The following is a 17,999-nucleotide window of genomic DNA, read 5'->3' as shown; positions in this document are numbered from 1 at the left end:
CGGTCAGGGCCATGGTCCTGACATCACACTGTGGGAGGGGTTTCACCACAATATCAGCCATGCAGACATCCCTGATGAATGCGGCCTCGAGCAGTCTATGTGGTCCCTCACTGCAGTTCTGCTGCCCTTCACATGGGAAAAACTGTTTGGAGTGTATGAATAAAAATTCTTTATGTGTTGAAAAATCAACATTCTCTCTTGTTTGCTTTTGGGAGAGGTGGATCCATCCATCACCCCCCCCCCCCCCATTTTTAGACTTTTTATCTTGTTTTACACTTTTGGCGCCTCTGATTCCGTGCTATACAAAGTTGTCCACCCTATATGGAGGGGATTGGCCCCTTTTTCTTCTGAACTACAGAGAGCGACTTCTTAATCCTGAGTGGGGACAGGTCTAATCTCCCCACCTGCTTATACAGTGGTTGCCTGGAGGGCAACCCACGTTTGTGAGTATAAATCTCATTATACTAATCTCCATCCATATTTACAAAACATACTGCACTATATCGGGCTCTCGGTGTTTCCCCTCCCTTGCCCTTCACATGGGAGCCTGCAACATCTTCTAGTAAAAGATTTTTTAATTCAGAAATCAAAAAGAACATTAGTAGATATACACCAGTGATGTTTCAGAGCATTTGCTTCCTTTTTGTGGCTCTATCCACTCACAACTAAATCCCAGGTTCATACAGGTAAATGTCAACCTAACTACCAACATCAATAGCCTATCCAATCACGGTTTCCAAATGGGCTGGTTGCAGTTGGTGGTAACTGATCAGTCCAGAAAGAAAACTTAACCTCCTAGAATTAATAGACTATTGGTTGAAGTAACCATTGCAATAAATAATGTAAGAACAAAGGCTCCAGATGAAAATAAAACAATTTAAAACCCGTTTAGGAAGGGGGACTCGGACAGTCCTATTTCATTAAAACTTAATTCTTTAATCAAATAACTCCAAAAATGATGCAACAAATTTTATGGGCTACAACCCGCTTCAACAGGCAATAATAGGAGCATCTGTCCTGCAAGTCTCTGCTGATATAAGCGCAAAGACTTGCAGGACAGCTGCTACTATTATTGTTTTATTCTCATCTGGCACCTGTTTTTACATCCACCTTAGGTGGAGGGGGCTACTCCTTTTTTCCACATCTATGGAGAGCGACATTCTTAACCTGAGTGGGGTCAGGTCTAATCCCCCCACCTGTGATTACAGTGGTTGCCTTAGTGGTAACCCATCCTTGGGAGTACTTTCTCATTCAAAAACTTAAATATTTATTGTATTGGCATACTGCACTATTATGGGCTCTCAATTTCTTTTTTTTGTGTTCAAGTAACCATAGCAATAGATGACATGGAACTATTGCACTGTGGGATGCCAGAGGAGATGACAAAGATGACTGAGTGAATCAATATCGGGGAAAGCTGGCACTGCACATACCAGTGCACTAAAATACATAGATAAATTGTTTGAGATAAAGTTATGGTGATGGAATTCAAGTAAAACATACAGTATAGCTGTACAAGTAAATTCCTTCCCAATGTAGTGATATAAAAAACTATAAATCGAATGTATTCACTGTGCTGTCTTAGCCCTCTCCCCTGGGATTCCAGAGTGTAGTAGTTCCACTATGTATGTGGCTGTATTTACTTTAAACAAAAGTCTGTCTGCTGGCCAATGAGGGAACATGTCCATGCCCACTACACACCATTGGCTCACTCATGGCATTGATATTACTTTTGACTGGGTGATAGTCTGCCCTATGTGGTTGTCAACACTACAGGTTCTTTGTTTCAAGTCTGTGCTATTCGGGGGAGGGAGAGGGTGGCACTTGGCTGCCACTCCTAAATCCTTAGTCCTGACTACATCTTTAAGTGGCTGGATAGGACAGGCTTCTATTTCTAAGGATTGAAGTCCTATTTCAGGTCTGACCAGGTCATCCAGGGCTGCCTTCAGGTCATCGCAGGGGGGACTGCCGAGTAAATATGGGGCCCTGCGAACAGAGCCACACATGGGCTGCCCATTAATGTGATGAGAGGTGTCGGAAGGCTCGTCTAGGAGTTACCTTATTCAGTTAGTGATTACAATGGACCTGAGACGAATGAGAGGAAAGGATGTTTCGTTACCTGGGGCTTCTTCCAGCCCCCTGTAGTCCATCAGTTTTCTCAATATCCTTCCGGTCCAATCTGTTGTACTCCCGTGAAGTGTGCACAGTCTAGCTGGGTTTCGGGGCACTGCTCATGCACTGTCCTGGGCTGCGTGCCTCCTCCATCATGCTCCTATAGCTGGGAGCGTTCTGTGCAATCATGAACTGAGCATACGCAGAACACTACCATTTGGTGGCAGAGGGGAGTGAGCCAGTAGGCTTTTCCAGTATGCTGCCCAAAAATTTTGGATGGCTGCCTTGATGTCATTACTAACTGTCATTGGAAGAGTTTGAAATTGTGATTATGCACCTGTAAATAAGTTATAACTGCATAGATCCTAAGTAAACAATTAGATAGCTGAAATGTTGCTGATGTATAACAACTTGTGTTTCTGCTTAGTATCTGAAAAACTAAAAACAAAACAAAAACCCTTTTAATAGAAGATAGCTCGAGTTCCTAACTGGAACATGAATGTTTGACCTGTGGTGTCAGCAGGTTGTAGTCTCAGCAGATTGTGGGGTAAAGTGTATTCCATCTCTGCTTTTAAATCAAACATGTTTTGTCTAAATAAGCAAAGGATGCATTGTCTTCAAGTAATACTGTTTTTGAAGAGATATGCCTGAAGGCTCAAGATAAGAAACGTCTTATATCCTGAATTTGTAACCTTTTATCAGAAGAAATAAATAGCCTACAGGGAATTTATCACAAGTGTATGACCTTTTGGGAAACCAACTTCCAGCAGATTTTTAACAGAACAACGTCTGTCCTTATGGTTGAATACACATAAAACATCTGGCTGTGTGCAATACATAAAGAATATTTTTAAGATACTATACACATTACTTAATATCTTGCTCCCTCTTGATTGGCCAATACTTTTCCTGGTGCATTTGAACAAGGCTTGTGAGGCCATACGTTAGCTGAAACTGTTGATCACATATTTTGGTCATGCGTTCACAGACTATTTATAAAATAAATGGGTAAGCGCTCTGCAATGCTTGTACTTCAACTGGCAGATGAAACAAACAGCCCCCCCCCCCCCCCCCCTTCGGGGAAAGACTCACAAGACTTCACGGCCTTCTGGTACCATTCTCGCTTTTGGGGTATTGGCCACCCCGCAGCCTCACTGGCAATCCACTCTCAGGTGTCCCAGGTCTCACTGCTCAGCAATTTCAGCTCCTCATACGGCAACAGCCTTCATGAATCGACACCTCGCAAATTGCCCGGGAAAGTCCGCCGTCCTCAGCATTACCGCATGCGGCAATGCCCCACAAATCGAGGCCAATGAGATAGGAATTGTTTGGGAAGTGCTCTTAAAGTACTGGTGTATACATTTGAAATAACAAAAAAGCCTCAGAGATTAATGACTGATATATGAAATACGTGTATTATGAAAATCACATCACATTAAATACACACAGTATACCCATGATCCCCAAATATTGCACCATCCTTTTAAAACCCATGAAGTATACGCCTGAGCATCTAACTGGACTAACATATGCACTGTTATGTCACGCTAATTACATTTCCTATGCAGTTCAATCAAGCAGGGTTGTGAGTTCTCTGCCTAACTAGCAGCTAATACTTATCACCTCAGCACAGTCTGTGTATAGCTCTGATTTTCCTAGCACAGTCAAAGAGAGTGCAGTTTATTGGTGGATACTGAGGTCCCAAAACAGAACTGCTTCGCTGAAAAAAAAGCACGTGCAAAAAATAATAAGCATATGAATTAATCTGGCCAGGATTGCTACTATATACTTCACAGCAGTGATTAAAAACATGCAGTGTGTCTCACCATACTTCACCCAATTCCCTGTGCACCCAGGAAGGGCCTTTCACAAACTCTGTCCCAAGAGACCAAGCACCTTTTCAGTATTGCAGTGCAGTTGCAGCAACAGCCTTGCCCCAGTACATAAAAAATATTAAGGCAAAAAATATGGATAGTGCAGTGGCACAGCATTTCATGGAGTGCCACAACAGGGACCCTAAAGGAATTAAATTTAGGGGGATTTACAAATTAAATATTAGTCCCAGAAGGGGGGATTTTGATAGAATATTGTTGCAGAAAGAATGCATGTGGATTTATAAATGCAAGGCCCTACAACCAAGGGGAATAAATGTGGATTTTAATTTAGGAGTTTTTCTTTAAATCCGTGTTCGGGTCACTAAACCGCCTTTCCTATGGGGGAAAATAAGAGGTAGGGCCCTGTGTGTGTCCATATTGATGTGGAGTCTTTTTCCTGCCAGCAAAATTCCTAAATATAGATCTGACAATCTCTCATAGGGTATTTTATGTGCTGGAAGGGATTGGGTTGGGGGTTGGTGAGTAGAGATGTTGCGAACTGTTCGCTCGGCGAACATCTCTGGGGCTTTTACTACTTCCGGGTCGCTCTGACCCGGAGTAGTACGCCTGCGCTGCCCGGCAAAGCGCGTCCTAGATCGCGCTCCTGTTGCCGGGCACTCTCTGCGCATGTGCGTGACGTCGTTCTTGACGTCACGCACATGCGCAGAGAGTGCCCAGCAACAGGAGCGCGATCTAGGACGCGCTTTGCCGGGCAGCGCAGGCGTACTACTCCGGGTCAGAGCGACCCGGAAGTAGTAAAAGCCCCATGCTTTCAGAGATGTTCGCCAGCGAACGGTTCGGGAACCGTTCGCTACATCTCTATTGGTGAGTTTTCGGGGTTCTGCCATGTGCGGTCCCCTCCCTCCGCATTTTAGAGACATGTGAGTTTAGATCAAGAAATATCATTGGCAACTGCTTCTATGAAGTATCTCCGTAGGTGGGATGCATGTTTAAAATCAGGTATATGTATCAGGTGAAGGCATATTGCTGTATTGAATGAGTACAATTATTAACCCAGTAGAGGGAGTAAGAGTACAGGCAGGCAGCTGTCTTCTATGGCCTGGATATGATAGACAACGTGCATGCATAAAAAGCAACCACAAGATGGTGTTAGAGAGCACGTTACATACATTTGGATGATAAACATTAATGCATGTATAAAAACAACCACAAGATGGAGCAAGATCGCTTTTTGCCATTCGTGCTGAAGAAATCAAAGTTGATTTGATGAAACCGGTCCACTAGTTTGATCTGTGTGAGTCACCATACTCAAAAGAGCCGTTTGGAGAGACTTCAGAACTGATACATTGTTTGCAGCTTGCTACACCCCTGCCTCACGGTGAGAGAGGGGGCAGAGGGACGGAAGATCTTTGTGCACAGCCAGTTAAGACCCTGTAAGCAGCGGGGACGCCCGTGCTGAGGACAATTGTACTGGGGCAAGGCTGTTGCTGCAACTGCACTGCAATACTGAAAAGGTGCTTGGTCTCTTGGGACAGAGTTTGTGAAAGGCCCTTCCTGGGTGCACAGGGAATTGGGTGAAGTATGGTGAGACACACTGCATGTTTTTAATCACTGCTGTGAAGTATATAGTAGCAATCCTGGCCAGATTAATTCATATGATTATTATTTTTTGCACATGCTTTTTTTCAGTGAATCAGTTCTGTTTTGGGACCTCAGTATCTACCAATAAACTGCACTCTCATTGACTGTGCTAGGAAAATCAGAGCTATACACAGACTGTGCTGAGGTGATAAGTATTAGCTGCTAGTTAGGCAGAGAACTCATAACCCTGTTTGATTGAACTGCATAGGAAATGTGATTAGCGTGACATAATAGTGCATATGTTAGTCCAGTTAGATGCTCAGGTGTATGCTTCATGGGTTTTAAAGGGATGGTGCAATATTTGGGGATCATGGGTATACTGTGTGTATTTAATGTGATGTGATTTTCATAATACACGTATTTCATATATTAGTCATTGATCTCTGAGGCTTTTTTGTTATTTCACTAATTGGTTGTGTGAAGCACAAGGTAGTAGGTTATATTTGGTGTATACATTTGACTGCTAATCGGTTTGTTTACTGTTATCAAATTCCTTTCTCACTTCCCTGACTATGATTCTGATGGACTAGTGAACCTAGTGAAGAGGAGGTGGAATTCCCTCACACTACATCTGTTAACCCTGTGTGTGAGAAAACTCTCACTGCAGCTGCCTGTCTCTGAGAGCTCTCTGAAGTAGAGCAGAGGATATGTATCTTATGTGCAGCATAAACATTTCTAATAGTATGTGAAACCTGACACCAGAGGCATTTCATATAACTTTAATATTAGTTATTATATATTTAATTATTATAACTTTTTTTCAATATTACACTGTTCTTAGCATGTCAGACTGCAGAGATTCACATATGCAAATGAAACATTCCAACCAAACTAAAATCTACACACAATGAATTACAGCTTTTGCCTCTGATATTTAACATCAAAAGTAGGAAAATGTTTACACAGCTACTTAGACATTATTTGTACATTGTCATTTTAGAACACTTTGTTTGATAGTGTTCCTTTAAACAAAAAGTAAGGTTGGTGAGCCAATGTCATGTCTGGTGAGCAAATTTATGCACACACCTGCAGTCGGCTGAAATTCAGATTTACAAATGTTTACACATTTTAAGATTCATACAAGCAGAATAATAAAGATTTTTTATTTTATTTGAGTGATTTATACTGTTTTGAGGCTGTGTAATGTATGGACTGTGGGTAAAGGCTTAATAATTGTTTTTTTTTATTTGTAAAGATAAATATGTTTTCTTTTAAAGGACAACTGTTGTGAATTTTTAATGGAATTTTAATTAAGTCGTAATCTAAATCGGCAGCATTTCAGTACTTCTTTTTTTTCATTAGGAAAACAGATTTATTTAGAATTCCACAACTTCTGACATACACACCACTATAGTAAATATGCATCACAGGCATCCAGGAACAGTCCATGAGAAGGAATATGGGTGAACAGCAGCTGCAAAAGGAATAGACTGGTCTTATTTTGTAAACCGTTATTTCAGTTCTGTTTTAAGTGTAAGTGTGTGTGTGTTTTGCCTCAGCTGACACATTATTTTATTACCTCTCTGAGCAGTGAGTCCCTACAGGTGCCTACTGTTATAAACTGTTCTATATCACCTTGCTTCGACACCATTAACTTCTTACAGTTGCGTCTCACAGACTGTGAGACCACTTTGACTCTCACCACAGCAAGCAGGAGATAGACTTTCTCAGGCTTCTTCAAGGTTTACGTTATTTATTCAAGAACAGAAATACAGATAGACACAGTTCATCATATCCTAGCCACGCCAATCTTCATGTTGCGTTACAAGCTTCTTGATTAGACTTCCTGCTGAAGCCTAATCAGGTACCTTCTTTCTAACCTAAGTTACACTAGACTACCTATGTACAGGCTGGATAGTATAATGGTTAAGGGCTCTGCCTCTGACACAGGAGACCTGGGTTCAAATCTTGGCTCTGCCTGTTCAGTAAGCCAGCACCTATTTCAGTAAGGAGTTTCTTGGGCAGGTCTCCTTAACACTGCTACTGCCTACTGAGTGCGCTCTAGTGGCTGCCTCGCAAGCGCTTTGAGTCCGACAGGAGAAAGGCGCTATACAAATACTGCCATTATTATTATTATTACAGCATACATTATATCAGATTACAGAAAGGAATTAACATACTGAGAGGTCCCAGTCAGCCTTGCGAGCTAGTGCGAAAGTAAGAAGCAGAGTGAGCTCTGATCGCCCACCTCGGTTTTAATACCGACTAGGAAAGAGTTAAATATGACATCATCTTCGCCATCCCCTAAATCAGACTATTGGTGGACCCACTCGTGGTGTCATCATACCCACCTACTCGATTAATAATCAATGAGGCATTTGACCTACATGCAGGAATGTGGATATTTACAAAACATGGCTGATGTTTATTGTTCCAGTGGTGGTACATGCCCAGGTCAGGGAGACCTGCGGCCTTGTCCATAGAACAGCTTCCTGGTATGTTCTAGGTCTGCTGACAGAACTGCAGATTTTCTCTCTAAGAGAAAATCCCCTTAAAGGGCAGGTCTGCTCATCAAGCCTTTTTGACTAACTCAGTCCAAATAACTGAGGCCTACTTAAATTATAACACCTACACACATCCAATTTTGATTGGCCAATCACTGATGAATGTTGCCACCTCCATGTAGTATATTAGCTTTCCTACACAATATGTTCATAGTATCTAGAATTTATTGGGTCTCATACTACATGGAAGTGGTAAAATTGGCCAATCAAAATTGGATGTGGGCATGCACCCTAATAGTTAAAGTGGATTGGTAAACATTGGCATTCCTCTCACCTTTCTGTCTTCCTTTCTGCTGTAATCTACCCTAAGACCTTTTGCTCATCTATCAAAAGGCAGTAAAATAAGCTGATAAAAAAATGTTAGGGAAAAGGGGCAGTTTGCAACACATTTTATTCCTGTATATTTTAATAATGTTTCTCATCTAACCAAGTGGCTTCTTAACTTTGTATGAGGTGAATAAATACTTTTTATTTATATATAGAGTTATCCATTACATACATTCATCAACAGACAGTCTTGGTTAGATTGTTTTAATTAGAGCAATCTGTATATAAGATTATCTCCTAATTTGATACATAAATGCCCTATAGCAAATGCACATGTTCAAGTTCCATGGCTGAAGGCGTTTATTGTTGTTGAAATATCTGGGGGGAAAATGTAAGTGATATTGCTTGTTGCTTAAAAGAGATCCTTAAGACCCCACCCCCTATTTGAAGATGAATTCCCCAGTTTAACATAAATGTCCTCATTTACACCCTTGCAAAAAAACGTAAACTGGTGAAATCTGTATAATGAGTCTCATGGTGAGAATGTGATTAAACTTGTTGAGTGCAGAGATAATCTTCATTCAAGCACAGACTTCTGTAGCCTATCTCAACCTTGGGCTATATATATGAATGTATATAGTTTCTGTGTATTTTCCTTCATTTGAACTGATGAAACCACTTGGTTAGTATTAACACATTTTCAGAAAAATCCAATGAAAACCTATAGTTCAGTCTGCCTGAAGAGACTGTACAGCTGAATTAAACGGTAATATATATTTAGCTATATTCTTTTATATCAGTCTGATTCATTATTAATAAGATACGTCAGTTCTGTATTGCTTTTGCAGTTGCTTATGCATAATAACTAATCTTGTTTGCATTTTGCCTGCAGCCCATTAACTTACATGATTTACACATGAACCTCATCTACATGATCTGCCTCCATACTCATTATTAAAATAATTGTAATTACAATTTGTCCAAGTACCATCTCTGCAGCTTCCTGTCTGGTTTAGACCAGAGTTGTAAGGGCAAGTCCTGATTTGAAAACAAATAACATGGATGATTAATATGCTAAAGCCATTACCTTGTTGTTTTCCTATTGATTTTAATAGCTGACCAAGGCAAAGAGTTAACCAAGGTTCTTTGACAGCTGCTGATCTTTGACTTCATTAATAAGGCAGGCAGACATCATAAAGTTACCTTGATGAAAAGTGCTATTACATCATGAGCATCTAGATGGCTTTGACATTGAAATTTTATGGCCACCTTCTCTGCTGTGACAAATGCAGGGAAATGTTCCGTTTTTTGTTGACTGTAAGATCAATGAGATCAATGGCATGAATAGACTGTTTTGCAAGGAGATAACCCGAACAGAGAAAAATGATATAAAAATGACAAATTGTTAGTGCATTAAGGTTTTTAGTAGTTACAGGAGACCCAGTAGCATTTATTAGAGAAAAACAAATATTATAGACAATGTTATCCCTATGGTATTTTACTCTGTACATGTATTTACATTTTTTTCATGCAGCCCAGACAGTGAATTGTTCATATGAAATGTTTCTCAATATTGCAGAAAATTGCTATGTTTGGTAAAAGGAATACTAAAAGCAAGGCTTTTTTTTTTTTTTTTTTTTTTTTTTTTTTAATGCACAGAGACAAGCAAGATCAAATAGTCACCATAGTGACATATAGTATAATACAGTAAATTATTCAGGATACCTACTTTTACATTAATTTTCCTGGTTTTAGCATTCACAGAAATACTTACTTTTTCTTTATATTGCTGTCCGAGCAATATATATTGTTATGCAGCTTCATCTTTCCAGTGCTGTATAGACTAGGCTGTTTAGCTATGTGGAATTCTTTTCCTAGAGCATTCTGAGAGACCAGGTATATTTTCTACTGACTTTAGAGCTCTCAGTAAACAAACATTCTGCAGAGATGACCGTCAGGACTAAATATGTTTCCACCTGTGATTAAAGCGAACCTGAACTCAGAACTCCCTCTCTGCTCTAAAAGATAAGCAACAGTGACCTTTAAAGAAAAACTTGGCCTTGTTACAGCTTATAGAGCTTTTACAGAGATGCTTCAGTGTAGTTACTTCTGGTCTGCTGGGAGCACAGAAAGGGTTAACCTCCTTTGAACTGAGCAGAGAGCGAACAGCTCAAATTACACTTGCTTTTTACTTGCTGAGAATGAAGAATTAGACAGGCTTTTTCTCTATAAACACAGGGTGTGGATGCCCTGTGTTTTCCTTGTCTCCTAAGCAAGGTTCAGGTCCACTTTAATTTCATAATGAAAATTGGGGTTAGGAGATATTTTACAATGGTCAAACACTGACTAAATAATTTATACATAAATATTATAAAAAATAAGAAATTGTATAAATTACATTATTTTCTGTACTGTTCCTCCTTTAGGAGGAGGGCTTGTACCTTGGTAAGCCACTTGGTTTATCCGAGAGACATGAATTACAGTAAGTCTAATTAATCAAAACAGGTGCAAAGATAACTACAGAAAAATGAAATGGAGCATTTCACCTTTTTTACCGCAGCTCAGAGTGGTAATCCCAAGCCTGAGTGAGTTACATGCAGGGGCTGCTGCAAATCTCTCTGCGGTATGTTTTTTTCCCGCCTGTTTTTAGGATCTAAAAGCGTGTGAAAAAATTGCACCGCTTTTAGGCCCTAAATCCGGAAACTATTTTACCGCTAGGGAGGTAAAAAACCAGCAATTTTCACGCTCCTCCCCTTCCTCCGCCAATAGCTTTATTGTTACTTACCACACTGAACTGATCTGTATTATTTGGCACAAATTAGGCTTTCTTTAAGTGGTACGTTTTGCTAAGAATTATTTTTTTTCATATGCATTTCATAGGGAATAATAACGAAAAATAAATAAAATCATTATTTCTCAGTTTTCAGCCATTATAGTTTTTAAAAAAATATGCTACGATAAACCAAAACGCACATGTTTTATTTGACAATTTGTCAATTATTTTATTTGTTATTGCAACGTTAAAATTGTGCCCCCGGTACAATGTGTGGTGACAATATTTAATCACTTAATGACATGCTGACTTATAAAAACGTCCTGCTAGAGCCTATGGCTCCAGAATGTTTTTATAAGTCAGACAGTGCTGCTGCCGCTGTGCGCGTGCATGCTTGCTTGTGTGCACGTGCACAAGCGGGCTCCCTTGGGTGCACGTGCTCTCTCCTGCACGTGCACGTGCATTCCCGTGCATGTGCACATGAAAATTGTGAAGAAAAAAAACACCAAAGAAAAATACACCTTTATTTACAAATTATATATTGTCACCATACTTTGTACTAGGGACATAATTAAAACCTTGTGATAACCAGGACAAATAGGCAGATAAAATGTGTGGGTTTTATGTACAGTAGCAGTGTTTATATTAAAACCATACGGGATGAAATTGGAGAAATAGTGTATTTTTTCATTTTTTGCATGGAAAAAAAAGTAATTACTGAAAACAAATATCAACTCCAAAAAGCCCAATTGGTGGTGAAAAAAACAAGAAATAGATCATTTCATTGTGATTAGTAGTGATTAACCTCCTTGGCGGTAACCCCGTGTGTGACACGGGGTAAGCCGCCGGAGGGTGCCGCTCAGGCCCTGCTGGGCCGATTTACATAATTTTTTTTCAAACATGCAGCTAGCACTTTGCTAGCTGCGTGTTTGCTCTGATCGCCGCCGCCGATGCGCCGCTACCCGCCATGGAAACAGGCCCCCCCCCGCATACCCCTTGAGCAGCCTGGCCAATCGCCGCCAGGCTGCGCTATGGGGTGGGTCGGGACTCCCTGTGACGTCGATGACATCACTCCATTCGTCGCCATGGCGACGGGGGAAGCCCTTAAGGAAATCCCCGTTCAGAACGGGATTTCCTTATGGGCAAGCGGCGATCGGAGGGGACTGGCGGACGCCGCGGGGAGGGGGGAAGCATGTAGCTAGCGCTAGGCTAGCTACATGCTAAAAAAAAAAATGACCAAAAAACCCCTCCTGCGGCTGCGCAGCCGCGGGAATTATACCGCCAGGGGGGTTAAACTATTGGCAAATGAAAGGAATGAGCATGGAAAGGTGAAAATCGCTTTTGTCGGTTAGGGTAAAAACGGCCTTGGGGTGAAGTGGTTAATTTAGAAATAAACGTGTATTTTTTCCGTTTAGTGTTTTTTTTAAACTATATAAATAATTACAAGCCTTTATTTACAAAAATAACAGTAATATAACCTCATACATAACTATTTATGTTTTTTTTTATGATTTCAATTTTTTTACTAGTGTTTTATTTTGGTAACTATATGGTAGGGGTGTAAGGGGTTAAAAATTAATAAAAATATATGTATTTCTATATACCGTATAATAATATATGAGAGTGCATTTTTACTTTTTGGCCACAAGATGGCTCTACACTTAATTCCCGAGTACTGTAAACTGTACACAGGAAATAGTAAGTGTAACTGTTTACTTTTACTTTGTTAATGAATGCTGGTGTCTAGCTGATGCTGACTTTCATTCATCACAGGCACTGTGATCGGGTTTGGGAACAAGCTGTTCCCATTCACCAATCATGGAACAGCATGATTGCAATGGAAATGAATGGCAGTGGCATAGTGATTGGGAATGGTGAGGTAAATAAAGCAGTATGTATATCTATGCCCCTGGTTGTTAAGTGAAGTTTCCCGGGGCGTAAATATTTGTACCAGCGGTTGGGAAATGGTTAACAGTGTCCTGTTACTTTTGCCCACCAAAGTTTGGGATATTCTGGAAAAATGTGTAAACTTTAGCAGTTATTTTACAATAATGTTATTTTAGGCCGTTAAAATTTCAAAATTAAGATATGTCTCTGAGCATGTTATTTCCTTGCTGGCTGTTTATTTAGTTGGATTTCTGACCTGAATGTGAACCCCAGGCTTTACAAATGTCCCTATAGGATCTATTAAAACTGACTGGTACGAAAATGAGGTCTCATGGGCATGTGTTCTCAAATAATCGATCTACAGGGAAACATTCTCGTGCACTTATACATTCACAATGAAGCTCAGAGTGCATTGTTTCTTTTCCTTTTTTTTATTTTATTATAAAAGCATGGAAAGGTGCTTATGTTTAATTGATTTTGTTTGGTATTCCTGGTATATCCTAACTATGCAATAAAATGCTTTTCTTTCTCAGGTACACAGAAATGATGCTTTCACTTAAGAACATTATGATGGCAGTTGTAGAGACTTTGCTCAACAAATTTGAAGAGGACCAAGCCAAAAATAGAGAGCTGCAGAAGAAAGCACTGCATGAACACCCCAGTTATAGATACACTGATAATTGTTCTGACAGCGACTCGTCCTTCAACCAGGTATCATGAAGTGTCTTAGTGTGTGAAAAGAGTAATATTGCACCTGGCATTCAGATGTGGCGATTAGAAAGATTACGATGATGCTATGTTTATTTTTCCCATTTTTATCCATTACTTGCAATAAAGGTTTATTAAAAGAAAAAAAAAGTCATAAAAAGTTAACTTATCTGGAACCTGGTATTCTTTTTTTTTATCATTTTCATTGGTTACATTTGATTTTTGAAGTTTGCACAACATCCATGTCAGTGGCATATAAAGCTTTGTTCATTATGCTCCCACGAAAAATAAATAATTAGCTTGTTATCAGAATTGTTTGCACAGTCAGATAAAAATGTTTTGTTACTATTTACTTTTCAGAAGAGCTGGAGCTTTATTTGACTGCTGTTTGACTGTATCTTTGCATACAGAAAACACTGGTCCATTAACTCTTGCAATGCAATGCAAAAAAAGTTCTAAGCAGGCTTAGTACTTAATGTACCTGCCTGCGCACAGCTATCTTACCAAAGCTTCATGAATCAGGGCCTTTATTTCTACAACAGTTGAGCACAGGTTTTGCACTTTTACCAGTATGAAATTTCCGCAATGCATGCTAAAATAGTGCAAAAGTCTTTTTATTTTGTAAGTAGTGAATTTGCTGTCAGAACACATGCAGATTACTACTTTCCTACAATGGAGAATAAATAGGCAATAGGAAGAAAAAAAAAACACTACTTATTGCTTTGATAAATATTCCCTATTGTTTAACTCTTTTCCTAGATAAAACAGCTGTGGTCATTTTAGACCAGTTTTGTTGATGAAGTGATGGAATTCTGATATTTTAGGGGATGTATAGGACTGGTGTTGCTAAATATTCTTTAAGGGCCCGTTCAGACTGCACGTGTTTCCAGCCGCGTTTTGGAAACGCGTGCAGGAGGCCGACACGCACGACATCAGACAGTGCATAGAGTGCACTGTCTGATGTTCACACTGCATGCGTTCCGGACCTGTGCGGTCCGGGAACGCATGCTGCACGCAGATTTAGCAAAAACGCGCGGCTGTCCCATTCACTTTTCAGTGATGGGATCAGCCACGCAACGCATACAAACGCGGATGGCATGCGTTCTTACGCGTTGCGTTCCGCATGCATGGCCATCCGCGTTTGTAATGTGAACCGGCCCTTACACTATTTATTACTGTAATGAGTAATGTATGACAGTACTTTACATGCTCTATTATTCATCTGTCTTCTAGAGCTATACATTCATGAACCAGGAACAGTTACAACTTATAGCTGAACAATTAGATCCAAGTCAACCTGAGGAGGTTTGTATAACATTATATTGTATAGTTTTGGCTATGTATAGTGTGTGTGTGTGTGTGTGTGTGTGTGTGTGTGTGTGTGTGTGTGTGTGTGTGTGTGTGTGTGTGTGTGTGTGTGTGTGTGTGTGTGTGTGTGTGTGTGTGTGTGTGTGTGTAATATATGCATAGCGCATACTACTTTTTGTTGTTGTAGTAAAATCAGTAACTGCATAACAGGATGCAACAGCCTAGCCCTGTAACTGACCAATAATAATATATAAGATATACTTATCCTATAATGACACATGCTGCTGGAGTTTTCACAAAGGCTAAATCTTTACTTTTAGGCCCCTTTCACACATGTTGCATATCAGTGCAGTCTCCTTTTGCAGTGGCCATTAGTGTATATGAGACTGGCCACACTACCAGCGGCATGATGTGATGTGACAAGTGCTTCTGTGATGCATAAGTGAAGCAGACTCTGCAGTGTGTTGCTGAGCGCTACCGCTTCACACACAAGTGCATTGGAGTCAGTGGCACTGCAACAATCTATTCAGGTTGTTACGCTAGAGGTGCAACATGCGTTCAGTGACACACTTCCTGTCCAGCAGGGAGCATGTCACTGTGTGTGGGGCGGAGCTATGCAAATCTACCCTGTCTATGGCACTGCGTGATTTAAACACAAAATTGTGTGGTGCGATTGTTCTGCGAATAACGTGGACTTGATTGACAGCAGCACTCGCAGGTGCAGTAGAGGAGGTCGGCCTCTGCACCGGCGGGAACCCCAGGCCGACGGCTGCAAGCGGAGATGCTGTGAGGGACATGTTGGCTGCAAGGAGCTGTAGGAAGCCCGGGTAAGTATATCGTGGGAAAGCATGATTTGGGTTACGATGCCTTTAAGAACAGTATCAAGAGGTATGGTCATTCTCCCACAGTTCAGGTAGATTATGTATAGTACTGCTTCGGACTACTAATTTATTTTCCAGATAATCAAGCAACTTCAAAGTTGCGTTAACCTGTTGGTGGTCCCTGAGCATTGGGTTGGAAAACACTGCTTTAGCCTTCATCAGACATCAGAAGTCTAGAATAGCGCAAGGATGTTTCCCTGTGCACACCAACTAGCTATTCAATAATCCTATGTGGTGTGTTCTACTGACATGTGTACTACAGAGTGCAAAAATGATGCCTAATGAACTACATCAATCCAACTGTGTTCTTTGGTAGTCAGATGAGTTTATCATGGTAACCGCTTTTAAGTTTATACTTTTGTCAGGTTGATTGCTTTCCAACCAGGCTGCATACATGTACATGTGAAACTGCAACCGTTTTTATAACGCTAATCTATGCCTTTTGTCCCCAAAGGTGCGAAAAGAAGCCATGCAAACCTTATGTTCTGCTCCTCCTTCCGATGTTCTGAACTGTGAGTCCTGGAGCATTCTGCATAAAAACCTCACTCTGTCACTGGCTGACCCCGACTCCACCTTCACCGTAAGGGTCGTTATTTTTCCACCTTTCTTTTCTGCATATTCTAACAAGACAAGTCTGCATGCTTGAAGTAATGACCACGCCACATGAGAGGCTGAGTTTCTGCTACTGGTCACAGCCACAAAGATGCTAAGCAGCTGCTGCTAAGGTTATATAAGGCAACCACTATCAACTACATCACACAACAGCACAATTTATTGCCACTCTAGTGTGACAGTTGTTAGCAGCTGCATTGGACAACATTAGTAGAAGATGCTTACCATGTTATTAGCTGAAACAAGCTAATTTCTGCTGAATGGAGCTGCTGACTTGGAGAAAAAGTCGCCCTGTGTAATACAATGTAACTATGGAAAGATGGATATCATTTTAAAGCTCTCTTTCTCCTCTTTCTGACGACACCTAAATCGCCGCCCTCCGCTTTTTAGTTTTCTCTATTTTCGCGATCAAAATATATCAATTGGAAAGAGGAGAAAGAGAGCTTTAAAATTATATGCATCTTCCCATAGTTTCTGCACTGCTTGGAGTCCCTTTAACTGATGCTGATACTTTGATTGCATGAGTCCCACTTTTTATACTGAAAAAGGGTGCACGTAGACTTATAGGACAGTTTGTGGTGCAGTCAGTGGCCAACGCTCTGAACTCCAGGCCAGGTATTTTACTAGTGATTTATTTGATATTAGCAAATCCAGGAACTTACAGATAAATAAGCACAAGATCACAGATCTCGGAAAATATTTTTGTCTGGACTTGACAAAAAGACAACACTTTCCAAGACCTTTTCATTTCTGACTCCTTGATTGCAACCTCACAAATTGGCTTGTTTGTAAGTTGACCTCCATCCCATGAGTGGTGGTAAGTAATGGCTGTTTAAAGTGTTTTTATAAGTGTTTCTCTCTCCACTTTCATGAGAACAAAAATAATATTAACCTGTTCCATCCAGGGCTATGTGCACTCCAGAGATTTAGCAAAAATTTTTTTTCCAAACTCAGCGTACATTTTGTACTGTACCCAACTCAGTCAAACGTGCTTCATTGAAGCCCTCTTATGTTGGGTTCATTTTGCATCATCGTTTGATAGTTTTTTTTTTGTTTTTTTTATTTGCTTAATAAAGAGAAAGTCATAAAAAAATACTGCATATGAACAGACGCATAACCAGAAGCGTGCAGGCATGGCTAGTGCCATAGGCGCCAAATCGGCAGGGGCGCCATGCCTGCCCTCCGTGCTTCCCCGCAACTGCTATCTCCCTGACTGCCCACTGCCTGCCGCTGGTCAGGTAAGCCACGTGGGAGCAGCGCTGCCCCCAGGTCACGTCACTTTGGTTCTCTGCACGCACAGACACTCAGCGCTCCCCTCTGATGCCGCCGTCTCCCTGCTCTGCGCTCTCAAATCAGCTGATGCCGCCCGGTGTGCAGAGCAGTGCTGATGGCCAGGTGACGCAGCCAGCCAGGAAGTCTGCGGCTCCCTCAACAAATCTGTCCGTGGTGTGGGTGGTGTTTAGTGCAGCGA

At 40.8% G+C, this 17,999-nt stretch overlaps 1 protein-coding gene across 7 annotated transcripts in view; it reads left to right on the top strand.

Moving 5' to 3' along the window:
• Positions 1-17,999, top strand: part of TBC1D32 (TBC1 domain family member 32) — a 478,427-nt gene that overhangs the window by 66,623 nt on the left and 393,805 nt on the right. For all 7 annotated transcript variants that reach the window (XM_068231378.1, XM_068231377.1, XM_068231379.1 and 4 more), the window contains exons 4-6: positions 13,553-13,730; positions 14,961-15,032; positions 16,371-16,496. In XM_068231378.1, coding sequence (XP_068087479.1) covers positions 13,553-13,730; positions 14,961-15,032; positions 16,371-16,496 — 376 coding nt within the window. The remainder of the gene's footprint in view (positions 1-13,552; positions 13,731-14,960; positions 15,033-16,370; positions 16,497-17,999) is intronic.

This window comes from Hyperolius riggenbachi, chromosome 4 (assembly GCF_040937935.1).
Source record: "Hyperolius riggenbachi isolate aHypRig1 chromosome 4, aHypRig1.pri, whole genome shotgun sequence".
Classification (NCBI taxonomy): Eukaryota; Metazoa; Chordata; class Amphibia; order Anura; family Hyperoliidae; genus Hyperolius; species Hyperolius riggenbachi.
Note: the sequence above shows the minus strand (reverse complement) of the source record. Positions and strands in the feature narration are given on the sequence as shown.